The 27,818-nt window shown below is 37.6% G+C and overlaps 8 protein-coding genes and 1 long non-coding RNA gene across 13 annotated transcripts; 5 read left to right on the top strand and 4 right to left on the bottom strand.

Annotated features, from left to right (window-relative positions):
- Positions 1 to 766: 766 nt before the first annotated feature.
- LOC106394791 lies at positions 767 to 2,891 on the bottom strand. Its single transcript, XR_001279008.3, has 3 exons — positions 2,754 to 2,891; positions 2,258 to 2,434; positions 767 to 2,176 (listed from the first exon to the last, which is right to left on the bottom strand). It is a non-coding gene; the product is annotated as an uncharacterized LOC106394791 (long non-coding RNA).
- Positions 2,892 to 4,262: 1,371 nt separating this feature from the next.
- LOC111208108 (light-harvesting complex-like protein 3 isotype 1, chloroplastic) lies at positions 4,263 to 5,227 on the bottom strand. The gene is made up of 2 exons (XM_048764312.1): positions 4,897 to 5,227; positions 4,263 to 4,591 (listed from the first exon to the last, which is right to left on the bottom strand). The coding sequence occupies exons 1-2, from the start codon at positions 5,225 to 5,227 to the stop codon at positions 4,263 to 4,265; spliced, it is 660 nt and encodes a 219-aa protein (XP_048620269.1).
- Positions 5,228 to 9,923: 4,696 nt separating this feature from the next.
- LOC106444402 (putative glycerol-3-phosphate transporter 4) lies at positions 9,924 to 12,989 on the top strand. Its single transcript, XM_013885877.3, has 3 exons — positions 9,924 to 12,095; positions 12,178 to 12,696; positions 12,781 to 12,989. Exons 1-3 carry the CDS (start codon positions 11,063 to 11,065, stop codon positions 12,816 to 12,818), a joined length of 1,590 nt encoding a protein of 529 aa, XP_013741331.3. The 5' UTR covers positions 9,924 to 11,062; the 3' UTR covers positions 12,819 to 12,989.
- Positions 12,990 to 15,397: 2,408 nt separating this feature from the next.
- On the top strand, positions 15,398 to 17,219 carry LOC106440249 (ras-related protein RABD2b). 2 transcript variants are annotated; one of them, XM_013881869.3, is made up of 8 exons: positions 15,398 to 15,708; positions 15,967 to 16,039; positions 16,130 to 16,177; positions 16,261 to 16,308; positions 16,395 to 16,466; positions 16,533 to 16,688; positions 16,761 to 16,864; positions 16,937 to 17,219. In XM_013881869.3, exons 1-8 carry the CDS (start codon positions 15,695 to 15,697, stop codon positions 17,028 to 17,030), a joined length of 609 nt encoding a protein of 202 aa, XP_013737323.2. In that variant the 5' UTR covers positions 15,398 to 15,694; the 3' UTR covers positions 17,031 to 17,219. The 2 variants fall into 2 exon arrangements, with proteins under 2 accessions (XP_013737323.2, XP_022562703.1); XM_022706982.2 differs by having other exon boundaries at positions 15,467 to 15,708; positions 15,967 to 16,177.
- Positions 17,220 to 17,268: 49 nt separating this feature from the next.
- On the bottom strand, positions 17,269 to 19,433 carry LOC106440237 (RGG repeats nuclear RNA binding protein B). Its single transcript, XM_013881858.3, has 7 exons — positions 19,081 to 19,433; positions 18,503 to 18,788; positions 18,354 to 18,419; positions 18,154 to 18,271; positions 17,925 to 18,083; positions 17,794 to 17,844; positions 17,269 to 17,704 (listed from the first exon to the last, which is right to left on the bottom strand). The coding sequence occupies exons 1-7, from the start codon at positions 19,226 to 19,228 to the stop codon at positions 17,471 to 17,473; spliced, it is 1,062 nt and encodes a 353-aa protein (XP_013737312.2). The 5' UTR covers positions 19,229 to 19,433; the 3' UTR covers positions 17,269 to 17,470.
- Positions 19,434 to 19,663: 230 nt separating this feature from the next.
- On the top strand, positions 19,664 to 21,434 carry LOC106440245 (ubiquitin carboxyl-terminal hydrolase 3). Its single transcript, XM_013881864.3, has 9 exons — positions 19,664 to 19,848; positions 19,972 to 20,103; positions 20,197 to 20,241; positions 20,327 to 20,432; positions 20,523 to 20,581; positions 20,675 to 20,749; positions 20,844 to 20,892; positions 20,969 to 21,045; positions 21,166 to 21,434. Exons 1-9 carry the CDS (start codon positions 19,774 to 19,776, stop codon positions 21,250 to 21,252), a joined length of 705 nt encoding a protein of 234 aa, XP_013737318.2. The 5' UTR covers positions 19,664 to 19,773; the 3' UTR covers positions 21,253 to 21,434.
- Positions 21,435 to 21,643: 209 nt separating this feature from the next.
- Positions 21,644 to 23,276, top strand: LOC111208184 (deSI-like protein At4g17486). 3 transcript variants are annotated; one of them, XM_048762912.1, is made up of 5 exons: positions 21,644 to 21,870; positions 22,072 to 22,285; positions 22,359 to 22,646; positions 22,712 to 22,792; positions 22,879 to 23,276. In XM_048762912.1, the coding sequence occupies exons 2-5, from the start codon at positions 22,147 to 22,149 to the stop codon at positions 23,016 to 23,018; spliced, it is 648 nt and encodes a 215-aa protein (XP_048618869.1). In that variant the 5' UTR covers positions 21,644 to 21,870; positions 22,072 to 22,146; the 3' UTR covers positions 23,019 to 23,276. The 3 variants fall into 3 exon arrangements, with proteins under 3 accessions (XP_048618869.1, XP_022562704.2, XP_048618870.1); XM_022706983.2 differs by having other exon boundaries at positions 21,692 to 21,941; XM_048762913.1 differs by having other exon boundaries at positions 21,706 to 21,947.
- Positions 23,277 to 23,374: 98 nt separating this feature from the next.
- Positions 23,375 to 25,234, top strand: LOC111208229 (palmitoyl-protein thioesterase 1-like). 2 transcript variants are annotated; one of them, XM_022707146.2, is made up of 8 exons: positions 23,375 to 23,727; positions 23,819 to 23,900; positions 23,987 to 24,227; positions 24,329 to 24,394; positions 24,479 to 24,517; positions 24,599 to 24,721; positions 24,869 to 24,903; positions 25,017 to 25,234. In XM_022707146.2, exons 1-8 carry the CDS (start codon positions 23,565 to 23,567, stop codon positions 25,048 to 25,050), a joined length of 783 nt encoding a protein of 260 aa, XP_022562867.2. In that variant the 5' UTR covers positions 23,375 to 23,564; the 3' UTR covers positions 25,051 to 25,234. The 2 variants fall into 2 exon arrangements, with proteins under 2 accessions (XP_022562867.2, XP_022562866.2); XM_022707145.2 differs by having other exon boundaries at positions 23,470 to 23,727; positions 24,811 to 24,903.
- An 827-nt stretch (positions 25,235 to 26,061) lies between these two features.
- Positions 26,062 to 27,570, bottom strand: LOC111207701 (homeobox-leucine zipper protein HAT1-like). Its single transcript, XM_022705982.2, has 4 exons — positions 27,145 to 27,570; positions 26,743 to 27,065; positions 26,573 to 26,652; positions 26,062 to 26,469 (listed from the first exon to the last, which is right to left on the bottom strand). Exons 1-4 carry the CDS (start codon positions 27,299 to 27,301, stop codon positions 26,184 to 26,186), a joined length of 846 nt encoding a protein of 281 aa, XP_022561703.1. The 5' UTR covers positions 27,302 to 27,570; the 3' UTR covers positions 26,062 to 26,183.
- Positions 27,571 to 27,818: the final 248 nt, after the last annotated feature.

The raw sequence follows: 27,818 nt of genomic DNA, 5'->3' as shown, positions 1-27,818 counted from the left end.
CACCCATGTTTTAATCTCTTTATTTTTTACTTTTTTGTTATTAACTTTTAAAAAATAGTTGAACCTATGGCTTTTTTTCACTCATCGTTCATAAACTAATTGTAACTATAATATTATTCATTTTTATACACAAATATATGGTAACATAATTCACACATGATTTATTCTGAAACACACTAAACATCAATACGTATTATATTCTCTAAATTCTTGATATTACCCAATACACAAACCCTAAACCATATTTACAAAATCTATACTATTGTGTCTAATAGCCGACTGCAAAAAATATCATTATTGTAAAACTCTCTACAAAAAGTATCATTATTGTAAAACCCTAAATTCTTGATATTACCCAATAACGTTACCAAACCACTAAATATTCTTTGTAGAGAGTTTTACAATAATGATATTTTTTTGAAGTCGGCTATTAGACATAATAATATAGATTTTGTAACCAAATGAAAATACAATCTACTATTTATTAATTGAAGGAATCGAGTAAGAGACTTAACTTCTTCATAAAAAAAACAAATCGTTACCAACAAAATTGAAGTCAGTGATCTTAAACAATTCTTAACAAAATAAAGTAACTTCCATTGTAGTTAAGAATAACTTAAGAAACAATATATTCCATTAACTACAATATCTATAATTATTAATTCGTTGGATTCAAATCCCTATATTTCAGAAACTTAATACAGTCCTAAGCCGTGTAAGAGAAGTTGAGAAAAATACCCTCAGGTTAGCCAAGGTCGGAGATAATGGGAAAATGTCTCGCTTAGGTTTTAGAATAATAACATCCAAAGTTGCATGTTTCCTACGCATGAAACATTTAGCTTAAGCTAAATATGTTGCTTGTAACACAAGTAACAAGAAGATAACACTTAGCTGCTGCGCGGCTTGGACTACGGTTGATGATGGTGGCTGGCTCAAACTCGGTGATCATGAAACGACTCTCCGGTGACATGGCTTTCCCCTCCTATGTCTCACGGTTAACGATGGTGGTGGTTGGTGTTAAACGCCGCAACTCCAATTTAGATCGTGCCTCCTCCGCATCGCTCGGTTATGATCACGGCTACGTCGAGAGTTGATAAAGGCTCCGGCGGCACGGAAAGGATCTCGGACCCTCCTCCGATGAGATGATGACTTGGTGATCGGCACCGGAAGTGCTCTACGTGATGGCTCCGCGTACGTGCGTCTCTTCTCTACATCAAAGCCTCTCGGATCCGATGCACAGCGACCAAAAGAGAGAGGCGATGGATCTCTAACGGCAAGGCTTGTCTCCAGCACCGTGTTACATCTCCTTCAGTCATATACTGAACTTGATGACAATATATAGAACTGGTTTTTTGAATTTGATGTTATTGGGAGAGTTGGTAAGTTATTGGACTGGTCATTCTCCTTCAGTCATATACTTTCACACATGATGTTGCAGAGGGAGGATCCCTTCCAGAGTTTTGGAGAAGTTAGTTTGTAGTAAGTTGCTTTTCGGATCATATAACAAGACACCGCAGCGTATAAACAATTCACTCACTTCTTCTCCTCTTTGGTCTGGAGTTTCAGGGTATCTAATCGAGCAAGCAATTAGGGATTAATCTTTGACATTGCCTTGCCTTGTAATAATGTGAACACAGCAAACTAATGAGCTTTAGGTATAATCCATTGCAACCTTTCACCAACCTCATTTATCAAGGAACCTTCAATATCAACTACGTGTCTGTTAAACGGGAGAGACTGGTGCGGCAGTAAAGAATGTTGGACAAAATAAAGAGAACAAAATACATTTGGAAAATTTATCTTTTATTGTTGACACTTTTTACATAAGACAACATGACTTACATATATTTCTTAAGTAACCGTAAAGAAAACTACTTATGACTCTTCCAACAAGTCACGACTTTACAAACAATTCACGACTTTACAAATGCACCTATTGGGTTTACAGTTACTTTATAATTATTATCTAATCATACCAAACTCAATTATAATAAACTAACAATGGAAAACCTTATATTTACTCTTTGCCAGGACGTTTACTCGTCCTTCTCTCTGCTTCTCCGTGAAGGCTTTTCTTTCACATGTTACAAGATTGATGAAACTAAAAAATATAATCACAACTTTTTATGAACTCATCGTTGGTTTCTTTCTTCATCTGTTTTTACAGTGTTTCTTTCTGAGGAACAGAACAACACAACTATATGGAATCTTTTAATCACTCAAAACTCAAAAGCATGAAATTTACATTAATACGTACCTTCTATTATGAATAGATTATGCTTGTATTTATAAATTAATGATTTGTGACATCATAAAGATCAGGTTCCCATAGAAACGCACCGTTGGAGTCTCTCTACTTCTTTTCCAACTCCAAACTTCTCCACTTCAAGGCACACGCGTGAGTGATGCACTTATGGATGTTATTAAGGCTGTGCTGGACCATACAAGTAAAAATACATTTTAATCAACTGCAGTAAGAAAAACTTGGGAATTTTCCAATTTCAGAGACAAAATAAGTCGAAATCTATAAGTAATCTGAGAACATAGATTGTTCTTCGGCCAAAAAAAAAACGTGATTCACTCCATCTCCTCCCACGCAGTACCAAACAGTTAATTTTTTTTTGAAAATCTGTCCCTTTAAATAAAACAACGAACACTGGATTGATTTATTTCCAGATAATAAACGAAGTAAAAAAACCAAAGACAGATACATGTACTACGATGGTGATGAACTGTATGAGAGAAATTCTTACATCTAAAACTGGATGAGGATGATGGACAATGTAAATGGACAGAATGATGATGGAATATGCAAAGGGATAAGAAATCTGAAACTTCAATATATAGATGGATTTTAGAGACGGGTTGAATCCGAAAGGAGGCAAATGAGGTGTCCTTTGCAAAGAGGCCGATGTATAAGGGGTGCTCGTTCAGAGAGCAGTTGATTGAGACGCCTTTTGGTGAAAGAGATTGATGACGTCGGATCTTATAAATAAGAGATGATCATGTCCGTTAGATTACAAAATATTGTTAAACGAAACCGTTAGATTTAAATTTTATTTTCCTATAAAAAAATGATTAGCTCATCTAGCATCAAAATTGGGTTTGCTATTATATATAGATTGTTTTTAAAAAACTATGTGGCGGCATGGATCCTGTCGTCATGTAAGAAAACGGTAACTCTTACCGAGCTCGTCAAGGGTAAAAGCCCAAACATACTTTACATAGAAGACACATAACTGGAATAGGGAATAACGAAAGATGGAGGTCACCTTTCACAGGGTTGGAGTTTCAGTATTCTCCACCGGGGACAAAACCATAAGTTTGCGATAGTTTAACAAAAGTTGGCAAATCGATTTTATTCATTGTATGAAAGATTGTTTTTAGAATGAATTGGCCTAAATTAGGGAAAAATTTGTTTATACATGATGCAATTTCACTTGTTTTTATAGCTAGTTGGAGAGGGGGAGGGGGAATGACTATGAATATGTCTTTTTTTTCTTCCTCTCACTTTGCCCATGGGTAGATGTAGGCCTGAGACTTTTATCCGAGATCCGGATCATCCGAAAATCCGGATATCCGGAGAGGCCGGATCCGGATAGTAAAATGTTGGATTCGTCAAAGCCGAATCCGGATCCGGATATCTTGATTTTTTAGTTCGAATATCCGGATCCGTAAATTTTATTAATAACTATTTCAAAAATAGTAATATCTATATATAAAAACTAATTTTATTTAATATATTTTCATTTCTATAATAGTATATATAAATTTTATGTAAATTTTGTAATATTATACATAGAAATAATTAAAAATATTATATATTTTATTATTTTTAAATTATTGTTAATATTTTATATATATTAATATTATTTTTTATTTATTTTAAGGATCCAAATCCGGATCCGGATATCCGCCGGATATTATAATTTTTAGAAGGATAGCCGACACCCGGATATCCGCGAACCCCGGATCTGGATAAAAATAGTAAAATTATGGATCCGTCGGATAAGGATCCGGATTCGTATATCTTAAAGTTGCCCGGATACCCGATCCTTCCCAGGCCTAGGTAGATGGATCTTGTTGGTTAGTTTTCTCAAGGTTGTTGCAAGGTTTTGGTGCCGAGCCGCGAAAAGGAAGGCATAAACTGTACATGTGGGATATATAAACCATATATAGAAAATACACTTTTTTTTTTGGTCAACTTGAAAAGACACCTTAAATTTTCTTCATATCAAAAAGTCTTATCTCTTTGTGACTAATTACAACATCATATAACCAAAAAAAGGAAGCAAGAGACTCCGTTTTCGCTTTTCACTTCTTTGAACCCAAATACCCAATGATGATGATGAGTCCTCCTCACCATCTTTCCAAGCTGCTTGCCATTGTTTATCATATAACGTCGTCTCATCAAACAACTTCTTCAACTTATCCATATCCTCATTCTTGCGAATGAAGAGAACTCCAGCCACAGCCACAGCCACGAACAACAGTGTTTTACAGAAGAAGTTCCCCATTTGATCAACAAGTCCAACTCCAGTAAGACTATCAACAAAGTAAGCCATGAAGAACCCTATCATCGCAGCACGACCTACAACATAATGTAACATCTTAGTTATATCCCCTAGCTAGATTGTGTGTTTAATCTTTTAGAGCTTTGAGACAGAGGAAAGTAAAACCGTAAGTTAAGGAGCTCAGCTTCGGGTAAGTGGTATCTCTTCATCCAAGCCCACCATGGGATTATCGACGTATCGAAGACCACAGGCTCGTCGTTACTCGTGGTCTCTGGATTCTCTTGGAGCCATTTTCTTCTCTAGGCCTCTTTACAAAAACAGAAGTACAAGACAGTTACGTAAAACTCAAGTGATGGAAAAAAACTAAGTTCGAGGTTCTAACCAGCAACGATGACGTCATCCCAATCTGTTTTCCCATCTTTCTCGAACTGTTTCAGATCCCATGTTCCGTTAACCCACCTCGCATCCTCGAATTTGGTAAAAGGCTCCGTCGTCTTCATCTCTTCACCTTCCGTGGCGAAGACTTCTTCTTTCTTGACAACTGGTGTAGATGTATGAGGTTCTTTAACGTCCATGGAGACGGTGGAAGGAGAGGTTATCCCAGTGTCGGAGGAGTTAGCTCGAGTGACCGAGAGGAGAGAGAAGCGGTTCGTGGAGAGGAGAAGTAGTGAGTTCTTTGGGATGAAGATTGGCGGGGAGAACAATAACGCCATTGTTAATAGTTTCTTTAGCTAAGATCATTATTATTGGGGGTTCTTACACTAGGTTCTTAACGGAATATAAGAATCTCTTAACTTTTAACTAAAAAAGATAACAACCGACTCTTAAGGGTGTGACTGGTTTTCCCGCTACCACCCGCAAACGCAGCTTTCGCGGTTAGTAGCGGTTGTTGGCGTTTCGCAACAATCACTCAAACTGCTCTAAACCGCTTCAAACCGCTCTAAACTTCATAAATTCAAAAGCTGGTTCCAGTTAGCATTTGCGGTTGCGGGCGGTTGCGGGAGGATGATTTTTTTTCTTTTTTTTTAACAATATAAATACAAAAATAAAAATATTCAATAAAACTTTTAAATTGGAATTATAAAAATACTAAAATATATCTATTATATTTTAATTAATATTATAAAATTTAAAAATAAAAATATTTAAAACTATAAATCTCTAAATATAGTTTTTATATTTATTATAATATTATGATTTTTGATATTTTTATAATTATATAAAATGTAAATATTGTTAATTTATTATTTAACCGCTGGTGCATTTGGTAGTTAACCAGTCGTAAGTATCCCGCAAACGCAACAATTTCTAACCGCAGAACCAGTCGTGCAAATCTCTTCAAACTGTTAGAAACCGCAACCACCCGCATCCGCGAACTCCCGCAACCGCAACCGCTGTGCCCTAAATAAGACAATGGCACATTACCTAGTTGTAAAAATTTAACAAAAAAAAAAAGACAAGTTTAGATATGTGAGAAGAAGTGTGATTAGCATGTTATTTTGTATACACACTCATAACCATAACACTACCAACTTTTTTATTTTATTTTAATGGAATGAATAGAGATGTGGTTTTGGCATTTCATTTTCTGGTTACACTAGTTTTAAATTTGGTAAAGACTTCTTCTACTCATGCACCATGATGCTTACCATATGAAGAAACGTTATTTGCCTTGTTGTGAGTATTGTTGGGCTTAAATGCTTAATCTCTTTGCATGTATAAGTTTATGTTGTCTTTGATGTGTGGTGTATAATTAATGTATATTGCTTGTATCCTTGTTAAATGTGTTGTGTTGCTCTTTTCAAGCTTCTATAAAATCAGTGGCTAATTCTTATTGGCTGTAATGTGTGATTTTCATATTTGACATAATATTTGCTAGGTGATAACCAACTAAGTTGTCTCGACTTCTCTGATAATCTTCACAACAAGTGCTGCAAAACAATACTTAAACATATATACAAAGCCTTTCAAAAATTAACATATATTTTGACATTTTGACAACATCCCACCAGCTTAGTGTGTGTAAGTATAAGAACACACTAACTTGGTTCGGGTTTGGATAACTGTTTTGGTGTCTGAATTTGTTGTCCAAGTCACAATTAGTAGTCTCGTCAGTGGCAAAGAAAGGATGTTTTAAGCTGTTCCTCTCTTTCTCTTGATTGAGAGATTGATGAGAGCTAACTGTAGACTTTCTAAGAAAAAAGAGTGAGATTTTTCTTTATAAATTGGAATTTGCAGACATGACCTTGTATTATTTGAGTCTTGGGCTTCTCTTTGGTGGTTATAAGGTATGTCATGCGGATGACAACCAACGTTGAGCCAAAACACTTCAAAGAAGCAATGAAACATAGAGTATGGCGTGAATCAATGAGTTCAGAAATTGAAGTTCTTGAAAGACAACATACGTGGGATCTTCAAGAGTTACCAACAAACAAAAAGGCTCTTGGAACCTTTATCCCTGATATTACCTGGGCTAATCTGTACATATTATAAGGTTAGTTATCTATACATATTAACATAGTTCCTCTTCTCTTTCAGTAACATTTAAACTTGAAAATTCCAGTGTTTCTCTTTTTGTGGGTTTAATTTCTTGGTATTTGAAGTTTCTGCTTCTTCTTTTTCAATATAGGATGAGAAGATATTGTAATATCATGTAAACCACCCCAAATGCAGAAAATGGAGTAGTTTATTTAGATTGTTGAGTTTTAATGCATGAATACACCTAGATTTGTCCAGGTACATGCTTCCTTTACCAAAAAAAATATATATCTAATGTCAAACAAAACATGGATACAAATACTTGTTCGCAGTTAATTATGATTCCAATTGCCCAAGACAGAGATATCTGTCACATTTATAAAAAAATGGATGATGAATATATATAATTCCAACGGGTTACCTGGACAAATCATTGATTCATTAGATATATAGAATTATGATACTATAAATAATACGAAGTTGTGTTCCACCTCCATGAAATAAAAATCGAGATTCGAATCAATATGACCAAGTCCAAAAAGAATTAAACAAGAACACGATAAGGCAATTATTGTTCAAGGCAGTTATTGTTCTTAAGATAGTTTTTCATAACTATAAGCTAACTAAGCTTATTTTTCTAACAAAATAGGTCTCACAATTTTAAATTTTATTTTCTCTCTCCTTTTAATGGGAGAGAAACTCGAAGAAAGATACAAAATAATTGCTTTAATGGCAAAAGAGGATGAAAAAGCTAAGGATGAAAAAGTTGTTGCATTTATTTTTATTTAATTCATCATCTTCTTCGGCAACAAAGTGTAACGACATAAGCATTAATTGTAGTCTTCGAACCTCTCAGACCACCGTTTACATCTTCCTCACTTGCCACTAAATTAGGGTCAGATCTGTACTGCGAGCACCAAACAGCCACACCCTCTGTCATTGCTCGAGCTCTCATGTGTGAAGCGGCTGTAAATCAAAAACGACCACATCCTCTGTTATTGGTCGAGTAACGGCGAGCTCATACGGCGAATCACCACTCCGCTGCCTCGTTCAGTCATCGTAGAATCACCTCCGCGCTCAGATCTACCGTGGTGGCCATCTGGAATCCTTGTGGGTCGTCATCTCCATCACAGAGTGAAAGCTTCAGAACAACAATGGTCAAGTTTCTATTTTTTGCACGTTTGGTCTTTCAAGGTTTTTTTTTCATTTTTGACTTCAAACTTTCAGATTTGCAGAAATGACCTTTGATTTTGCCCCAAACTTATTAATGTGCATTTTAACATTTGTTATATGCAAATAAGCACACCAATGTTTTTCCATGGGGTATTATTCATTTATTGTGTACGCTATTGTAACGATATATGTATGTAATCATATGTATATGTCATTATGTACACAAAATTTCACTATCCACATGTTCATCGTTCATATGTACACGATGTAACTTGTGCAATGATTCACATGTACACAATGTACAAAATGTTTATTTTAGCTAAAATTGCAAAATACTCTCTCCATTTCCTAAAGAAGGATTTTCTAAAATATTTACGCATATTAAGGCAAAAAACAAGTAATCACTTGTAAAAATATCACAAACATATTACTAAGGTTTTACAAAATGCACAAAAAAATGAAACTATAACTTTTGAAGCCATTTGAAGTGTACACTATACCACATACACAATTTTTTTTATCATCCACATGTACATTGATTTACATGTACAAAATATTTTTTATTATCCACATGTACATTGATTCACATGTACGCAAATTAACTTGTACAATAATACATTGATTCATAGACCTCTCATGTAATGATGTAGCATGTATAGTTTCAGGCAAAAGACAAGTAATCACCTGTAAAAATATCACAAACATATTACTAAGGTTTTAAAAAATGCACAAAAGAAATGAACCTATAAATTTTGAAGCCATTTGATGTGTACACTATACCACGTACACATTTTTTTATTATCCACATGTACATTGATTCACATGTACGAAATATTTTTTATTATCAACATGTACATTGATTCACATTTACGTAAATTAACTTGTACAATAATACATTGATTCATATACCTCTCATGTAATGATGTAGCATATATATTTTCAGGCAAAAGACAAGCAATCACCTGTAAAAATATCACAAACATATTACTAAGATTTTACAAAATGCACAAAAGAAATGAACCTATAACTTTTGAAACCATTTGATGTGTACACTATACCAGGTACACAAGTGTTTTATTATCCACATGTACAATGATTCACATGTACACAAATTAACTTGTACAATAATACATGAACGCCACAAACATGAAACATGTAGGTCTTCCAACTTAGAGCAAAAAGTATGTACATCGATTTATTTATACATTGATCAAGTTATGACGATGATTTTAATAGTTTTTAGTATAGTTGCTCAGAAAAAGAAGACAAATCACATGTGTACATGTAGACATTGCTCAAGTTATGATATATGATAAAAATGAAAATTTGGAACTTCATTTAAATCATTTATACCAGTCATCTATAATATAGCTAGTGTCCACATGGACACCCAAAATCATTGATATTCTTTTGGAGTTTTATGTTTGCTTCTATTATAGACAACATCAATGATATTTTGTGTACAAAGTAGCATAGAACATTTATCAGTGTGAACATATGAATTATGAGACCAAATCAAAAGGATTTATTTTCCAATCAGAAACATCTGGGGCATAAACGAAATGAAACAAAACTGCATGGACCAATGTTGCAAAATCAGAATATTTGCTTGGTCTGGATTGCACAATTAAAATTTTCGGGAAATATTCATGAACATAATAGAATTTTGAGACAAATTTTAGAATAAACAAGAGATGAAGGACCAGATGTGCAAATAATCAATACTTGACCATTGTTGCTCCAGTGAAGCTTTTCTTCGATCTGTGACTAAAGTGACGATGATTCCAACCTCCACAACTCTGGTCTCGAGCATGACGACCACGACGAGGAAGAGACGATTGAACCTTGACGTGGATAGCAGTAGAGCTATGTCGGAATGGAGCTTAGGGTTTGAGATCACCGACAATGGAGTTTCCGTTGGAAGAAGAAACGACGATTGTTCGTTGGAGAAGAAACCACAAGGTTTTTCACCACTCCAAAAATGATCTTGATTCTCTTTTTGCTCTATTTTCATGATAAAATAAATTCTTGTTTGAAATCATGGGAAGAATTGTTTATATTTTATTACTAAAGATCAGTTCTTTTCACTGTGATAAACTTGTTCTGCAAATTTCAATGTATCTTTGATCTGTAGAAAAAGATATTTTAATTTTGAGTAAAAAGAAAACAAGAAAAGAGAAGAAGTGAGACCTAATAGTTACAGCTTGTTTTGGTTTCAATCAGTAAACGTAAAGAAAAATGAAAAAAGTTAGAAAAAAAATGTTCTATTAGTTGAAAGTGACTTATTGTGTTATAAAAATTTTAAAACCGTCTCTCCGTGTAATTCTTTCTAATTTCTAAAAGGTCATATGTCATTAATTATCAAACAAGGACTAGGTCTACATTTAACAACCGGAAGCTCGACTAATCTTGATTTACTTTCTCAGAAGAATGTGCATGCCATGACTTAGGCTTTAAAAAACAAAAAGGAATAATTCTAACAAGAACAGAGCTCTCACTTTGGAGATCAGCTGAGCTGATGGTGTTCACTTGAAAGTGGACAAACGGGGAAGCTTGTCCCTCAGGTAGATGACGTAGTTGGCAAAAAAAAAACAAAAAAAAAAATAGATGACGTCGGTCACGTGCCGTCGCTTCATACAAACCAAAGTGGTCAACGTGTTCTGCCTTTTGGCTCTTCCCTAACGAACAGGACACGTGTCACATCTTCACACAAGACGTCGTCTTCTCTCTCTCCTTCCCGCCAACCTCTCTCTCACCTCTAATCCTCCTCCAATTAAAATTCGTGATTCTGATTTCTCAAACACACAAACATGGATTCGGGTATTTGATTCTGATCCCTAAAGTTTTTTTTTTTTCACGATTATTATCATTATATTGGGAGAGATTTTTTCAAAAAGATGACGTTGGGTTCAAAGAGGAAGACACCACCTGGGGTTCTGCTTCTGAGGAGAATCAGAGGAAGAAACTGGAGCCCGAAGACGTTTCGCTACGTGATTCTACTGATCACTTTCATCGCGTACGCTTGTTACCACGCCTCTCGAAAACCCAGCAGCATAGTCAAAAGCGTTTTGCACCCAGAGCCAAGCACTAAGCCACCGCAAGCTCATATTATCAACGAGCGTCCTTGGCCTTTGGGAAACGTGTTCGTGAAGGAAGAAACAGACGCAAACCGTGAGTCTACAGGATGGGAACCGTTTAACGGGAAAGGTGGTACGTCTAGGCTAGGAGAGATCGACGTGGCGTTTCTCGCTTGTTACTCGTTGGGAATGTATGTCGCTGGACATTTGGGTGATACTTTGGATCTGAGGTTGTTTCTGACTTGGGGAATGATTGGGAGTGGGTTCTTCGTGGGGCTGTTCGGGATGGGTTATTTCTGGAATGTTCATGCGTTTTGGTTCTTTCTGGTGATGCAAATGGCGGCTGGGTTGTTTCAGGCGACTGGCTGGCCCTCTGTTGTGGCTGTTGTCGGAAACTGGTTTGGGAAGAGGAAGAGAGGGCTTATAATGGGGATTTGGAATGCTCATACTTCTGTTGGGAACATTTGTGGTTCCTTGATAGCTGCTGGTGTTCTTCAGTATGGTTGGGGGTGGTCTTTTATAGCTCCTGGTTTCGTCATGTCTTTAGGAGGAGTTCTTGTTTACTTGTTCTTGGCTGCTTATCCTGAGGATGTTGGGTTTCCGGATATCAATTCTAATTCCGGTAAGTTCATTAAGAGGAACAGAGACATTGAAGAAGAAGAAGAAAGTGTAGTAGCAGATGTTGAAAGAGAAGGTGAGGGTTCAGGGTTTAGGTATGAGAATAAAAGAAGTGTTGGTCTTTTGCAAGCTTGTATGATTCCTGGTGTTATACCATTTGCGTTGTGTCTCTTCTTCTCGAAGCTGGTGGCTTACACCTTCTTGTACTGGTTACCGTTTTATCTAAGCCAGACTAGTAAGTTTTGATAGTCATATTCAGAGAGTTGAGTGTTTTGAGATAATGTTCTTACAAGCTTTTTTTATTTATTTATTTGTAGCTATTGGTGGAGAGTATATGTCAGTGAAAACAGCCGGAAACCTCTCCACTCTATTTGACGTTGGAGGCATTGTAGGTGGGATTCTTGCTGGCTACATTTCAGATAAATTCAAAGCAAGAGCTACGACTGCAGCAACTTTCATGTACGCCGCGATTCCGGCAATGCTCGTGTACCATTCCTATGGAGGCGTCTCTCAGACAGTCAACATCGTTCTCATGATGGTTGCCGGTTTGTTTGTGAATGGACCTTATGCACTCATCACAACCGCGGTCTCAGCGGATCTCGGAACGCACAAGTCTTTACAAGGGGATTCGAGGGCGCTTGCGACTGTGACTGCGATTATTGATGGGACTGGATCTGCTGGGGCGGCTTTGGGTCCTCTTTTGACAGGGTTTCTTTCGACTTTGGGTTGGGAAGCTGTGTTCTATATGTTGGTCGTTGGGGCTCTTTGTGCCGGGTTGCTTTTGACCCGTCTTGTTATTGCTGAAATTAGAGAGAAACTTGGATATGTTGATGAAGGTAATGGACCAATTCTTTGTTTTGCTAATTAGAGTGAATTTTCAGAAACGTTAATCTGAGTTTTATTTTTGTTTTGTTTTGCAGCTGCTGCATCTGAACCACTCTTAAACGATATAAGATGATGGAGAAGAGAATAGATGTGTGAGAACAGAAGCCATTGTTTGCTGTTTTGTTCTGTTATGTAATAAGGGTTTGAAGAGGAACTTACAAGTTCATTGTATTTTGTGTGTCTGTCTGATTATATTGTGATATTTTTTTTTTGTCTAATAACAAATGAAGGGTGTTAGAGTTTTGCTTCCCGTTGATCTTTCCGACAATTCCTGATATTCTTTCAGTCTTAGTTGGTTTTGAAGCTGTGTGTATTTTTTTCATTTCAACACTTAATAATCTCATTTAATATCCTTTTTTTTTGTCAAACAAACGATTATATTAAATCTAAAAAGGTTTTAAGTTATTACATCCGGAGCTATGCTCAACGGTAACAAGATAAAAACTAGAGGGAAACTCGACAGTTTGATGAACACCAACAAAACAGCAAGACAAAACATAACAAACTTAACGAGAAATACTTACTCGACAACCGGAGAACCGTGGGAAATCATCAGATGCACCCCTAAATAGATTACTACCACGAGCATGAAATAGTCGGAATCGACGTTGAATAAACCAACCAGCAAAGCTTAGAAGGAGGCGGAACGAGCAAGAGCAGCTCTAGCTCCGACGAAGCTCTCCGAAGAGACTAGGTGAATCTCAAGAGAAACGGAGAGTATACCAGTCCTGGATTTGTCGCTGATGAACAGACTGGGTGGACCTTGAAACCGAATAGCGCAAGTGACAAAATTAGAGTTACTGCAAACTCTACTGACCTGTGATGGCTGGACAAATAATATTCTTAAGTTAAGCATAACATCACGGTTTTGGGCTAGGTGAACCCTGTACACTGAGGCTAAAGTTGTCTCCAATCCCATATAAACGATTGACTTCTCAAAGACCTCAGACCAACAAATATAGATAACGTTAACTAGAATCCATGGTAAAGAGAGGACATTGTTCAAAACGCAGCTTTGGACACCAACATTACCGTGCTGGAACACTCGAGCTTTTGCTGAACCGAGTCTGGTTCGCTGTTTCATGGAATCCGTCAAGCTATAGATTAAGTATTGATCGTCTGATCTGGGTTCCGAGTCTTTGATGAACCGAGAGGGGGGCTCTGAAAACCCACTGGAGGCGCAGTCTGGAGGATCCGGCAGGTCCAACCGTGGAGGAAAGAACGGACCTTTGGCGGATTCAGTTTCTGGCTGAGGAAGGAGACAAAGCCATAGTGGTCCACATCTTGCAGATGATGGAGTTGGTGATAACCTTAAACTGTGTAGCTCAGCTCCGTTGAGAACATGCCAGGATGGAGCTGCCTCAATGTTAGATGAAAGCTTGTCGACATAAAAACCAAGGAGGCAGTTAGCGAGGGTTGGTGAAATGCGGTTGGAGATGGTGACTGGTACCGGCGACTGAGGAGAACTGAGCCGAGCATGTGTGCTCTGTATAGACGTCGTAGGCGCCATATGAATAGAATCAGTGAAGGTACACACAAATTTAACACATCCACTCGCCTCAGTAAGTTGAGCAGTGACGAGAAGGGTAACAGACACGGGGGTGACGGCGAGCTGAGCAGGGGCATGGACGACGACCAAGCTAGAAGCAACGGAGGTAACAACCAAGCGGCTGTGAGTGACTATAGAAAGCACTGTTGAGAGGAGCAACCAGATGGAGAGAGCCATAGATATATCTGGTTCCAAGGCTCGATGTTTCTGTCGTTGGATCCGTGGAGGGCCCTTGCCGCCGAAGATTAGAACCAGAAGAAGTGGATGAAAGCAGAGACCGAGGTAGAAGACGACACTGTAGACGAAGAAAGAAAGCAGATCCGGCGGAGAAGAGTCCCGACGCCGGCGAGAGAAGTCACCGACGCCGGAAATCATGGCTTGGAGGTCTGCTTCGGAGACTGTGCCTGGGAGGTTATGCGGCTAGGACGAACTCCTTTTCAAGTCATATTGTCACATGGAATAATCTCATTTAATATCCAAGATAGTGATAAAATGATATTTTATCACAACTGAATGAAAAAAGCATTGAACCAAAACAGTAATAAAAAACATAAGAATACTAGTACGTACCAATGTACCATAACCTAACATGTAAAAAAGAGAGAAGATTACTCTCATGAGAAGAAGAGTGAGCATTAGATCCTTCATGCACTCACCAATTGGTGTTGTAAGAATGCTCAAAAAGTAACATAAATGACTAACCATCTTAGGAGAAGAGACAAACCAAAAATGTTGGTTCAATGGCATCAAACTCCATGGTAGCTTTACTTCAGGCTGTAGCTTCCTCATTCAAGAATCATTGTAACTATGAAGAGCCATACCTAGCATTGCATGACTTAATATGCTGAGCGCGACTAACACTGTTAGTCCTGGGCATATTATTTGAAACCCGAAAACCAAACTAGAACCGAACCGAGACCAAAACCAAAATGAAAATTATAAAAATCCGAACGGTTCTTATATTTCTAAACCCGAAAACCCCAAATAGAACCGGAACCGAACCAAAACAAGATACACACAACTAGTTTTAGACTGTAACACTACACGCATCCGTAAGCTCGTTACAGTATAAAACTAGCTGTGTGTATCTTGTAAGGCATTCCAAATCTCCATTAATCTATAACTCATTTTTAATCAAAAAAAAAAAAAAAAAGTAGTTTTCGACCGTATCAGAAAAAAAAGGTGAGAGTGAAGTAAAAGAGAGAAGAAAAAAAAGAAACTTTCTCCTCCACGCATCTTCTGGGTAGGAGATGACACGTCAGCAATTCGACAAAAAAAAGGACGTATTTAAAACACGACGTCGACACATAGCCATCGTTTACGTCTCTCAAATCGCGCTTCTCACCGACGAAAGATCGGCGGAATCTCCTCCTCTTCGTTGTTACCGGTAGCTCGATCCCATGAATCCTGAATAGTAAGAACATTCCTTATTCCTCATCATATCCTTCAAATCGATTTGAGCGTCTCTGTAGTTTTAGCTTCTATTTTGGATCATCGAAGAAGGACCAATTTTAGCTTTGTTATCATTCTGTTTGATTCGATATCGTGGATCGTATGGATCTATGAAATTTGGTTGAGAGATCTCTTGAATTCACAGATGATTTTCGATTGAAAAATAATAGCTGATGGAGAATTATCGAATTGATTCTCTGTTTTTGTCTTTCGTTTGCAGTGACTATCTGTTCAAGCTTTTGCTCATTGGTGATTCTGGTGTTGGCAAATCATGCTTGCTTCTAAGGTTTGCTGTAAGTATCTCTCTCTCTCTCTCTCTTTCTCTATACTCAGTTCAGTGCTCTTGTTGTTGCTCTTTTGAAGTGGTGTTGTTGTTGGTGCAGGATGATTCCTACCTGGATAGCTACATCAGCACCATTGGTGTTGACTTCGTAAGCCTCTTCTTCCATTTATCAATTTGGTTATGGGTAAAATCATTACACGTTTCTAATGTTTTTTTAATGATCTTTTGTAGAAAATTCGCACTGTCGAACAAGATGGGAAGACCATCAAACTCCAGATTGTAAGTTGTCCTGAGTCAGCCGCGTCAGATCACTCAGATTGAGATTTGTATGCTCATTCTGTTTGTTATTATCACCAATTATGCAGTGGGACACGGCAGGTCAAGAGCGTTTCAGAACGATCACCAGCAGTTACTACAGAGGAGCTCATGGAATCATTGTATGCTCTCACATTTCTAACTCCATGTTCTCTTACGTCCATCAATGAGACTTTCTTTTTGGTCAGGTGACTTATGATGTAACAGACCAAGAAAGCTTCAACAATGTCAAGCAATGGCTAAACGAAATCGACCGCTACGCCAGTGAGAGTGTGAACAAGCTACTGGTTGGGAACAAAAACGATCTCACGTCACAGAAAGTAGTATCCACTGAAACAGCCCAAGTAAAAATATGCTTCACAAGTTCGTCACAGAGTTAAGGTCTTGTCTTGAGGATTTACTGTAATGTGTCACAGGCTTTTGCAGATGAACTTGGGATCCCATTCTTGGAGACAAGTGCCAAGAATGCTACCAATGTCGAAGAAGCTTTCATGGCCATGACTGCTGCAATCAAGACGAGGTAATTCATTATTAACTGAGCTCATAGATTTGGTCACACTTGTAGAGTAGACTAAGTCCGGTTTGCTTGCAGAATGGCGAGCCAACCTTCAGGAGGATCCAAGCCAGCAACCGTCCAGATCCGAGGACAACCTGTAAACCAGCAATCAGGCTGCTGCTCTTCTTAATTCTCTTTTTGAAACCCTTAACTATATATATATATATTATAGTGTCTCATCCGTTTGAATGTATGACATCTGAAACATCTTTGCTCTTCTTCATCTTATGTGTTTTGGTTTTTCTATCACTATGTTCAAAATCTTCTATATTCTTTGTAAGGTACTTGGAACACAATAAGCTAAGTTTTTCATCGCGAAGTTTTTCTTTTCTTAAAATAAAGTCTCAGTTAACTTTAAGGCTAAAAAGTTACATAAACATTGGTCGAAGAATGGATTCTTCTTTCTGCCTCATTTAACTTAATATTAAAAACTCCCAAAATTGGGTTCGTAGAACAAAACGAAGGGTATAACAATAGCAACATAATCAGAAGAACAAAATCCAAACCAGGTGAGAGAGATTACAAAAACAAAGACCAGAGGCTGAAAAGGACCAAGACAGAAGAGAGCCTTCACTTTCCCAGAGTAGGGAACTGTGCGGCGTCTTCAATTTTTGGTGCAGGAGCGACCCTTTTTGGTGCAGCAGCCCTCTGGTTTTCTCCTCCATCGGCTCCTCTTGGTCCACGACCTCTTCCTTCAGCTCCTTCTCTTGGTCCACGACCTCCACGTCCTTCCCTTCCACCACGGTAACCACCTCTGTACCTCTCTCCATTCGCAGGTTTCAGAAACTCATTTATGCTCAACGACTACCAAAATTCACATAAACATACATTAAGCATGAGAAAGATTTTGAACAAAAAATGCTTTAATCCTTGGGAGGAGTAAACTAGCGAACCTTCTTGGTCTTCTCCTCTTTCTCAACTGGGCGCTTGTCCTTCTCTGTTCCCTGATAACAACACCATTTCAAGTTTCAATAAGCACGCACACACTCTATTTTAATAGAAGATTAATGAAATACTAACTCACCAGTTTGATGAAGACCTCATCGTTGTTGCTCTTTTTGTTTGAGAGCTGTTGCATGGTCTCAAACACTTTTGTGTCAACCTTCCTCTCCTCAATCTTTGTTGCCTGTAGAGCTTTCCTCTTCTCCTCCAAAACCTTCTCATACTCTTCCAGAGTCATCTCCTACAAAACAGCAAATCACCATTAGATAAACACTTCACATGATTGAGAAATGAGCTAAAAAGATGATTACCTTGTCCTCGGGCTCTGCTTTCTCTTCAACAGGTGTCTCTTTGTTAGCATCAGTTGCTTCACCTTCCTTCTCAGCAGCCAAACTCTTCTCCACCACTGCTGCGGATTCTTCAGTTACTCTAGTGATTGCAACAATAACAGTTCATTTTCAAGACCACAGAAAACATATACATGATCTAAACCGTTTTAAAAAAAACTTACGGAGGAATTTCATCTTCATTGGTTCCCCAGTTGCCACGGCCAGCTCCATCGCGTTTAAACCCATTTCTACTCAACAACAAGTTTAACAAATCACAAACCAAAAATTATTACAAAAGAGTATCAATTTTAACAAGCTTTGGTTTGCTTACCCGTGACCTGTTCCACTCTGGCGGTCAAAGTTCCTACGTGGGCGTTCAAAGTCACCCGACTCTCCACTGTTGAAGCCTCCACGTCGACCACCACGGCCACGGTATCCACCCACAGACCCACCACGTCTCGCTCCATCTCCTTCCTCAGAGCGTCTGTAGCCTCCAACATATCCGTTTTCATTAGCAGGACCATCATTGTTCCTGGGCTCCCTGTTGAATCCACCGCTCCTACCATGTCCACCACCACCGCGACCTCCTCCTCCAGGTCCGTTCTTTCCCTCCCTCACTAATCAAATTAAACAAAAATGTAACATCTCGTGTAATCATTTCAATATAAATAAATATAATAAAGAAACTCATTCATATCCCGAATCTATAACGACGACCAAATAAAGTCAAACCTCAACTAAACAGAAAAAGTCAACTCGTTTTTCATCTATTACACTTGATGTCTTCAGGACAAGAGTTCACAAGTTTGACTTTAATAAACTCAATCAAGCAGAACCAATTAATCCAATCTACAAAACTAGAATCAAAACTTGAGAAACAGAACCAATTAAACAAAGAGAAAGCCTCACCAGCTTGAGAAGGAGGAAGCGGCTTAGTCGGCAGCTTACCAAGCTGAACCGGAGCTGTTTTCTCAGACTTCAATGGCTTAGCCGCCACGAGCTTGTGGAGGTCCTCTGTGTCATCGTCCAAGAGATCGAAAGGGTTCACGGTCGCCATTAATCAATCGAGAAACCAACTAGTCCGGTTATTATTATTTTTTTTGAGGAATTTGTTTCTTTTTTGGAGGATGAAGAAACCCTTAGTGACTATACGTATTCATGAAGGAAGAATAAAAATCAGAATCGAAGATATGATTCGGACAGCGTTGTTTCGACGCCTAACAAAGTGTGTGTGAAGAAGAGAGTAGCAAAACCCTAGCCCTATGATACTTTCCTCTAAATACCCTAATCTCTAAAAAAAACTCCGTAAGATTATCCTCTGCGCGCGTCTCTACCGTAAACGTAATCCACGCCGTTAATCTCCGTAAGATCAAAATTATAATCAGTTTGGGCCGGGCCGGGCCGGTTTTATATCAGCATATGGTTGAATCATTTATCTACTGTGAGCACGTGTACTGTAAATAAACAGCTTAAATGGGTCAGGCCCGTTAACAGCACCGCTTAGAGTATGAGCTTCCTTCACGGAACTTCTTTCATTGATTCGTTTCTTCATAGATTTGATTTCTTCTACAAACACCGATCAAAAGAGAGACGATCCTTAAGATGGCGACCATAGACGAGAGTTCTTCAGCTAAGAGATGGCTTCCACTTGAAGCTAACCCAGATGTTATGAATCAGGTATTGTCTCGTTTCACAAAGTATTCCTTCTCCGATCATCGGAAAGTGAAGGTTTCTAAAACTGGGAAGATTCTTCTAGGTCTATTCAGTGATTTTTCTTCGTATTGGTGTGTGTGTGTGCAGTTTCTGTGGGGGCTTGGACTTGCCCCAGATGCAGCTGAGTGTAATGATGTGTTTGGTTTAGATGACGAGCTCCTTGAGATGGTTCCAAAGCCTGTCCTTGCTGTTCTCTTCCTTTACCCTATCACCAAAAAGGTCTCTTCTTTGTTAATTGTTATTATCAAATTGAATCCCGTCTTTGATTCTCACTGCTTGTATTGATTGAAGAACCCATGTTTTGGTGTATAGAGTGAAGAAGAGAGAATTGAGCAAGACAAGGAGATCAAGGAGAAGGTGAGTTTGTGATTCATCAACACCTGCCTTGTAATTTTATAAACTTGAATTGTGTAGTTTCATACTGGTTATGTGTGGTTGATAGGTGCATAGTGATAAAGTTTACTTCATGAAACAAACTGTTGGTAATGCTTGTGGAACCATTGGTCTTCTTCATGCTATTGGCAACATTACCTCTGAAATCAAGCTTTGTAAGTTTGTTAACATCTCTCTCTGTGATTTTCCTTATATTAAGTGATATATAACCTTGACGATTATTACTTTCTCCTTTACTTTTTCAGCTGAGGGATCCTTCTTAGATAAGTTTTTCAAAACCACCAGCAATATGACTCCTATGGAGGTTTATCCATCTTATCATCTTCCTCTAGATTTGATATTTCTTAAATATAAGTGTTTGTTTCATGGTTAATGTTTATATTGGTAATTATGATAGCGTGGAAGGTTTCTAGAGAATGATAGTCAAATAGAAGATGCTCATTCTGCAGCTGTTACAGCTGGTGAAACGCCGGTAAACTCATAGCTCCTATTATGCTAATGTGGAAACATGTTTATTTCTTTGTTACATTGTTTTTTTCTTACTTTCTTTTCCCCATTTTCTATAGGCTTCTGATGAAGTGAACACGCATTTCATCTGTCTAGCTTGTGTAGATGGTAACGAATTTTCTCATTTAAAAAAACTGAATTCATCAAACTCAATTATAAATTGGCACTAAATCAAATATTGCAGGTGAGCTCTATGAGCTTGATGGAAGGAAAGCAGGACCAATTTCACATGGTGCTTCCTCTCCAGCTACCCTGTTGAAGGTACTTTAAACCCTTTTACTCTTTACCAATACATGGAGAGGGATTCCGGGAATATGCAATGGGTTTTGTGTCCTGCATATATGTTTGATGGGTAATGTTTGGACGGTATTAAATCTACAGGATTCGACGAAAGTGATAAAGAAGATTATCGAGAAGAATCCGGACACGCTCAACTTCAATGTTATGGCCATCTCTAAGAGAACCTGAGGATGTTCTTAAGAAGCGAAGCGAAGCTCATTTCATTTAGTCTTGCGTTTTTGAGTTTGTGACACAATGAACCAAACACACAGATTGTTTATCTAGGTGGATTCTGTTTTACTGCTTTCTGAATCTTCTTTTTCTTGTTTCTGAAACTTTTAAGAGTTTATGATCTCAAGTTTTTTTTTTTTTTTAGAACAACCTACGTTGTGAGAATAACCTACCTTGTGATCTCAAGGTTCTTAAGAGAATGAATTTCTAGCTTGTGACACATAAATCGAAATATTAAGAAGGCACCAAAAATAGAGTGATAAAGAAATCAAAGTAAATATATGTGTTTATTATGTTATTGGAGTATGTATTAAGCGATATACGTATAAATCGTTTAGTGTTTCAAAAAAAAAAAAAAAAGTATAAATCGAATTTTAATGTCAGTCAACAATATAATTGGGGATCAATCAATTCTGGGTTTTCTGGTCTACTTGTTAAATAAATTTTACAGAAGGGAAAAAAGCGAAAAAGGAAAACGTGAGAAACGAAAAAAGTAACAGTTGTTGTCGATCAAACTCATCCTTCCTTCTCGCAAAATCCCTTTCTTCGGGGAGCCTCTATTCCGATCTTTTATTCGTGCGTTTCCCGATCTGCAATTCGAGCTATATGCGTTATTAGATTCTCGGCTTCGATTCATTTCTAGCTAGGTTTAGGTTCAAATCCTTGGATCTGTTCTCATTAGCTGCATGCCTGCTAAAACAAGTTTTCCTTTGGATTGTTTTTCTTATCCTCATCGAACATTTGATTTATTGTTTCTTGTTATCGTGTGTGTTGCAGAGGTTTAGGAAGAAAAGGGATGATTCGACTCGTGGCTTTGAATTGAAGATTCTGCAGGTTTAGTTGTGTTAAAAAATGTGGAGCTCAAGTGAGGAGAAGAAGAGTGGAGAGGTGGCCGGTCTAACACCGGTTTACCTCAATGTCTATGATCTCACCCCTGTCAACGATTACCTCTATTGGTTTGGGATCGGCATTTTCCATTCCGGAGTAGAGGGTATGTTTCTTTATTCATTCCTCTTGCTTGAGCATGTTTTTTTTTTTTTTTTTACTCGACTTTAATTGTATAGCTCATGGTATGGAATATTGCTATGGAGCTCACGAGTATTCATCTAGTGGGGTCTACGAGGTAGACCCTAAGAACTGCCCTGGCTTCATCTTCAGACGCTCTCTTCTGCTGGGAACTACAACCATGTCCCTTTCTGATTTCCGCTCTTACATGGAGAAGCTTTCGTCAAAGTACCACGGTGACACTTACCATTTGATCGCCAAGAACTGTAACCATTTCACCGAAGAGGTTTGCTTGCAGCTCACGGGTAAGCCTATTCCCGGATGGATCAATCGCCTCGCCCGCTTAGGTAATAAAAAAACCTCTCCGTTTGTTTTGTCAGCCAAACTAATCGTCTCATTTGTTGAGTTTCAGGTTCGTTCTGTAATTGTCTTCTACCGGAAAGCATTCAGCTCACTGCTGTTAGTGCTCCTTCTGAACGCCTTGAGTTCTCTGGTAACCTCCTCCTGATTAAAGAGAGTTTTTAATGATAGATGTTCTTTTGTGATTAAAGCAAATCTTCAAATGGCTTCCGAATGTAGATGAGGATGAATCGAACTCAGAGGCATCTTCTGTGTCAGCTGATGATGAAGAAGAAGGATCAGAGAAGCATCTCATTAACGTAGCAGACAGAGATGTTGTGTATCTACAAAACAAACCAGTGCGACTTACCAGAGAGTAGATAGATATACCCTGAGATACTTCCTTGCAGTGTGTTTGTTAAACAATATAGCCATGGGAAGCCCAAAGGGGGTAAAGTGATATTCGTCTTCTTATTGCTGCGCTTGTTCTGCCTGAAAAATCCGTTTAGTATTCTTCTCATTCTTAGGCATGTAAAAAACATATTCCAGATTTATAAAATTCAATCCACCCTTTTGCAGTAAAAAAATCTGAAATATGTTGCTTACTTTTAATATACAATTCAAGTATATTTTTTCTTTTTTTTATTGGTGGAGTTCAGTAGAGAAACAAACCAATATCAAAACAAGAAAAGAGAAGATAATTTTTTTTATGCTGTAGATAATTACGGTGACAGGTGAAGGAATAATATATGAAGACAAAACTGCCAAATGAATGAATACAAAACTAAAAAAAAATAGGGATGTTATAAATCCACTAATGTTTAAAACGGAAGTAATTTCATTTAATATGATTCTATATAGGGTAGAAAAAATGCTAACACCCCTTTTTGACTAGCAATCTCATATAGTCACAAGCAATCTCGTATATGGTAGAGACTAGAGAGAGAGAGAGGGAGAAAAAGGATTACATAGATCTCAGCAATCTCATGGCCAACATTCTCCGGCGACCTGATCTCCTTTTAACGGTGGCCGCCGTGTTATTCTCAACCGTTCCGGCTTCAAACTCTATTCCATTTATATTGTTCCACGGTAATTAATTTCATCTTCAATCTAGTTTATATTTTTCCTTTTCCGATTAATTATATGTTTAAAAACATAACAATTAATAATAATAAAAAAGGAATTGGAGATAAATGCTCTGGTGGAGTTGGTAACTTCACGCAACTCGTAAGCAACCTCTCCGGCTCTCCTGGCTCTTGCTTGTAAGTTGTGTCATCAACCTTTAACAAACACTTAACTTGTCTTTAAGACTTTAACTCATCTTAATGGTCTTTATTTTTTTTCACAGAGAAATAGGAAACGGAGAAATAGACACATGGTTCATGCCACTAATGCACCAAGCGAATGAAGCGTGTGAGAAAGTTAAAATGATGAAAGAGCTGAGTCAAGGTTACAACATTGTTGCTCAGTCTCAAGGCAACTTAGTAGCTAGAGGTCTAATCGAGTTCTGCGACGATGCTCCTCCTGTCATCAACTATGTTTCCTTAGGAGGACCTCATGCTGGCATCGCCGCTATCCCCAAGTGCTCTGTATATAAACTTTAAATTTATTAATTCTATTGGTTACTACTCTAAATCGCTGTTATTAACAACAATGGAGTTAATCATGTGTGTTTTTGTTGTGTGTGAAGTCTGGTCCATTCTGCGATATTGCAGAAGCTTTGATGAAGTTAGAGATCTACAACGACTTCGTTCAAGTATATAATAACACTCTATCTATATCTCTTTGTTCAAGATCAAATTCCTTTAATCATGATTTGATTTAGTTAGTCACTATGCAGGATCATATTGCTCCTAGTGGTTATGTCAAGATCCCTGGTGTAAGTTATTTACTTAAACCAAATTAATTAGTTCAAAATCGATTCTGGTTACCAAACAACGATGGCTTTGGTTTTTCTCAGGAAATGACAAAGTATTTGGATCACTCCAAGTATCTACCAAAGCTGAACAATGAGAGACCTGACCAAAGAAACTCCACTTTCAAAAACCGTTTCATGAGCTTACATAACTTGGTTCTTGTCATGGTACTTTGCTGTCTCCTTTCTTTTTTTAATCGAAAACATGTTTTTGTAAGCTTATTGAGTCTGTTTTCTTCTTCTTAATCCTTAAACAGTTCCAGAACGACACAACACTGGTCCCTAAAGAAACTTCTTGGTTTGGATATTATACAGATGATGGCTTCGATTCTCTTTTGTCAACTCAACAGGTGAATCTCTCATTCTCTCTCTTTCCTTTCTTTGTTGAAGATTTGTTGGGTTTTTTTTTTTTGAACACCGAAGATTTGTTTGCTAAAAACTATATAAATGCGTTCTTCTTCAGACAAAACTATACACAGAAGACTGGATCGGTCTGAAAGCACTGGATGACGTAGGAAAAGTGAAGTATGTGACTGTCTCAGGGGACCACCTTATGATAGCGTATAATGACGTTGTGAAATACGTTGTGCCTTACTTGATGGCTTGATGCACACAAGTTCGTAAAATCTTTAACATGTGACTCTCACTGTCATTTTATAAGAAAACATATTTGATCCCAAATCCAAATATAACTGATAATATTTAAAATTATTGGGTAAAAATCTTGTGTTAAATTTAACATTAAACAGTTAAATGTTTAGAAAATATTTGATTGGTTGGTGTTGTTCATATGAAGTTCTGAAAGCAGTTATTTGTTGTTAGTCAATACTAATATAATTTTCCAAAAATCTTTAAATATTGAAAAGGAATTTAATAAATAATCGAATTATAGGTAACGAAATAAAAATTATAAGATTTTGAAAGTCACCTACTATAAATCATTGTATTTCAGTATGTATCATAGCAGTTAATCCTCATCAAATGAAGTTTTCGGGTGTAATTGGTGACAACTAAAAAGAATATGTAGAATGATAGGAATGATAGAAATGATATGAATTATTATTTCTGGAATTTAATGGAATGGAATCAGCATTCCACTTTTTCTAAAACGTTTTTGATTTGAAATGATTTCTCAAATGATAGTTAATTTTTTTTTCTGGAATAGTATGGAATGTTATGGAGTGAAATTGAATACACTTTACACTTTTTAATTGTAACTGGTGAAATTTTTTTAGAATGCACATGAATTAAGAAGCATTTAGGAAGTTTTAATTCCAAAAAAATGCATTCGAGTTGCAGCCTTCAAGTATTATTACGTACTATTTACTTTGAATAAGAGCAAATCCAACATGGTTGCATGTATTAAGATCTTTGTTAAACGTAATGAGGGCAGAGTCCTGATTTTGTCAACATGGTAGTTAGTGTGCCTAATGAAGAGCTAATGAACAAGAAAAAAAAACTGATTTCCCCTTTTTCCAATTCTGTTTGTCATCAAGAAGACAAGAACATCTAATTTAATCAAATTTAATTAATTTAAAATGTAAAAGGCTTTTAAAGTATACATATAGTGGGAGTCAATAATCTAAAACGTAAATCACATCAAAAGTTGACCCATAAAAACGAAATAAAGTTAAGATCTAGGATGCACCACATCAAAAGTTGACCCATGTGCCATTTGGAGCCACGGGCTCAAAGACACAGACCGTTGGTTGTGGTTGGATGGTCCGGCCACACGTTCGCATGATGGACACATGAGAAGCGTGGTTGGTGGACTCATATGACCATACAATCTCGGTGAAAGCTTTAATGCCCTCAACTCCACAGCCTCTTTCTCGAGCCGCCGATTCTCTTCAGTCAGTTTCTCCACGCATCTCTTCAAATACTCACAATCTACTTCAGTTTGCTTCAACTTTGTCCTATTAGACACAAAAAAATTTGGTTTGCATTGTAAATAAACATTTCTCTCAAGGGGGTAAAATAGTCTATTAGTATTCTAAACATGAGTTATATGACTCTCACCTTGCTCTTCTGTTTTGGAACCACACTTCCACTTGTCTTGCGGTTAAGCCTAGCTTCTTAGCCAAAGCCAGCTTCTGTTTCTGTAGAAGTACCATAAAGCTCATGTTAGATCAGATTATTTACAAGAATACCCTCTGTCTTTCTAATATGAGGATGAACAGTGGACTTACGGGGTTTAGAGTATTGTGCTCCTTGAAAGTGTCTTCGAGAACAGCAGATTGATCTTTGGATAGTCTAAGCTTCTTCCGAGAAGCCTCTCCACCGTGTTCTTCTTCTTCGTCGGAGGTTTCACGTGAGGAAGATCGATCCAAAGTGACGTCGAGGTCATCTCCAGCACCACCTGATGTTCCTTCTCTCTCGCTTCTCCTCTTGCCGCTCACGGTGCTAGAGATCGTGCTGTTTGGGGAAGAAAATCCCGTCTCCTCCTCCAAATGAACCGTCGACGGCAAGCTGTTCACGTCGATTTTCGTAAAGAACTGTTGGTTTTGATGATCTGCAAAAATGGAAATGTGTTATTTCTAGATCTATTTGTGTCTTGGAAAAAAGGTCAAGACCTTGAAGAAGCAGTGTACCTGAGGAGGAAACAAAGGTTTGGTTCCATGGAAACATCTGGAGATTGGATATGGATGAAGAAGTGGGGTTGAGATTCAGCTTGAGAGGATGGTGAGTTTGTGCAAACCCCAAGCTCAAGCTCAAACTTAAACTCAAATCCTCTTTTCCCATCATCATGATAAATATATTCTCGGTCTTGAATATTTACTTTGACCCAAGAATGTTCAAAAAGTAAGGTTTTTGTGAAATGAGAATATAAAACGCTTTGTTTTTTGTGAGTAGAGATGACAAGAGAAACTTCAAGTTTTCCTCAAAAGTTTTAGTTTTGATAGTGGAGGAAGTGTAAAGAGGACAACATCAACCTTCTAGGGTTCTTATGGAGAGATGGAGATAGAGAGATGTGAAATAGGATGGATATAGGAGTTGAATGAAATGAGAGCTTGCCATGTTGGCCAATTAATATGTAAATCGTTATAGTGACCTTTTGGAACCTCTATTATTTTATCACCAACTTGTTGCCTCATTGTCTTTCACTTTTTCTTTGTCTTTTTCCTTCTTTTACTATTATAGAGAGCAAATCATATAAGTCCTCTCTTTCCTTAAAACTAAAATTTATTCTGTATATGTATGGAATCCAAAGTGCTTTAGTTTCAAAACTATAATTTAACTCACACATTACAGTATCTTCTTGTAA

This window comes from Brassica napus, chromosome C7, assembly GCF_020379485.1.
Source record: "Brassica napus cultivar Da-Ae chromosome C7, Da-Ae, whole genome shotgun sequence".
In the NCBI taxonomy this organism is placed as follows: domain Eukaryota; kingdom Viridiplantae; phylum Streptophyta; class Magnoliopsida; order Brassicales; family Brassicaceae; genus Brassica; species Brassica napus.
Note: the sequence above shows the minus strand (reverse complement) of the source record. Positions and strands in the feature narration are given on the sequence as shown.

Bases quoted from the DNA above. Each gene is read 5' to 3' on its own strand.
- LOC106440245 (XM_013881864.3), top strand. From the start codon at position 19,774: ATGGCGACCATAGACGAGAGTTCTTCAGCTAAGAGATGGCTTCCACTT. The intron at 20,104-20,196 runs GTCTCTTCTTTG...TTTGGTGTATAG, and splicing joins TTTACCCTATCACCAAAAAG to AGTGAAGAAGAGAGAATTGA. The intron at 20,433-20,522 runs GTAAGTTTGTTA...TTACTTTTTCAG, and splicing joins TACCTCTGAAATCAAGCTTT to CTGAGGGATCCTTCTTAGAT.
- LOC111208229 (XM_022707145.2), top strand. From the start codon at position 23,565: ATGGTAGAGACTAGAGAGAGAGAGAGGGAGAAAAAGGATTACATAGAT. The intron at 23,728-23,818 runs GTAATTAATTTC...ATAATAAAAAAG, and splicing joins TCCATTTATATTGTTCCACG to GAATTGGAGATAAATGCTCT. The intron at 23,901-23,986 runs GTAAGTTGTGTC...TTTTTTTCACAG, and splicing joins GGCTCTCCTGGCTCTTGCTT to AGAAATAGGAAACGGAGAAA.
- LOC106440237 (XM_013881858.3), bottom strand. From the start codon at position 19,228: ATGGCGACCGTGAACCCTTTCGATCTCTTGGACGATGACACAGAGGAC. The intron at 18,272-18,353 runs GTAAGTTTTTTT...TGCAATCACTAG, and splicing joins AATGAAGATGAAATTCCTCC to AGTAACTGAAGAATCCGCAG. The intron at 17,705-17,793 runs GTTCGCTAGTTT...GAATTTTGGTAG, and splicing joins AAGAGGAGAAGACCAAGAAG to TCGTTGAGCATAAATGAGTT.
- LOC106440249 (XM_022706982.2), top strand. The intron at 16,309-16,394 runs GTAAGTTGTCCT...CCAATTATGCAG, and splicing joins AGACCATCAAACTCCAGATT to TGGGACACGGCAGGTCAAGA. The intron at 16,689-16,760 runs GTAAAAATATGC...AATGTGTCACAG, and splicing joins TATCCACTGAAACAGCCCAA to GCTTTTGCAGATGAACTTGG.
- LOC106444402 (XM_013885877.3), top strand. From the start codon at position 11,063: ATGACGTTGGGTTCAAAGAGGAAGACACCACCTGGGGTTCTGCTTCTG. The intron at 12,096-12,177 runs GTAAGTTTTGAT...ATTTATTTGTAG, and splicing joins GTTTTATCTAAGCCAGACTA to CTATTGGTGGAGAGTATATG. The intron at 12,697-12,780 runs GTAATGGACCAA...TTTGTTTTGCAG, and splicing joins ACTTGGATATGTTGATGAAG to CTGCTGCATCTGAACCACTC.
- LOC111208108 (XM_048764312.1), bottom strand. From the start codon at position 5,227: ATGGCGTTATTGTTCTCCCCGCCAATCTTCATCCCAAAGAACTCACTA. The intron at 4,592-4,896 runs GTTAGAACCTCG...ATTATGTTGTAG, and splicing joins GGATGACGTCATCGTTGCTG to GTCGTGCTGCGATGATAGGG.
- LOC111207701 (XM_022705982.2), bottom strand. From the start codon at position 27,301: ATGATGATGGGAAAAGAGGATTTGAGTTTAAGTTTGAGCTTGAGCTTG. The intron at 27,066-27,144 runs GTACACTGCTTC...CCATTTTTGCAG, and splicing joins AACCTTTGTTTCCTCCTCAG to ATCATCAAAACCAACAGTTC. The intron at 26,470-26,572 runs GTGAGAGTCATA...TGTGTCTAATAG, and splicing joins TTCCAAAACAGAAGAGCAAG to GACAAAGTTGAAGCAAACTG.
- LOC111208184 (XM_048762912.1), top strand. From the start codon at position 22,147: ATGTGGAGCTCAAGTGAGGAGAAGAAGAGTGGAGAGGTGGCCGGTCTA. The intron at 22,286-22,358 runs GTATGTTTCTTT...TTAATTGTATAG, and splicing joins TTTCCATTCCGGAGTAGAGG to CTCATGGTATGGAATATTGC. The intron at 22,793-22,878 runs GTAACCTCCTCC...TTCCGAATGTAG, and splicing joins TGAACGCCTTGAGTTCTCTG to ATGAGGATGAATCGAACTCA.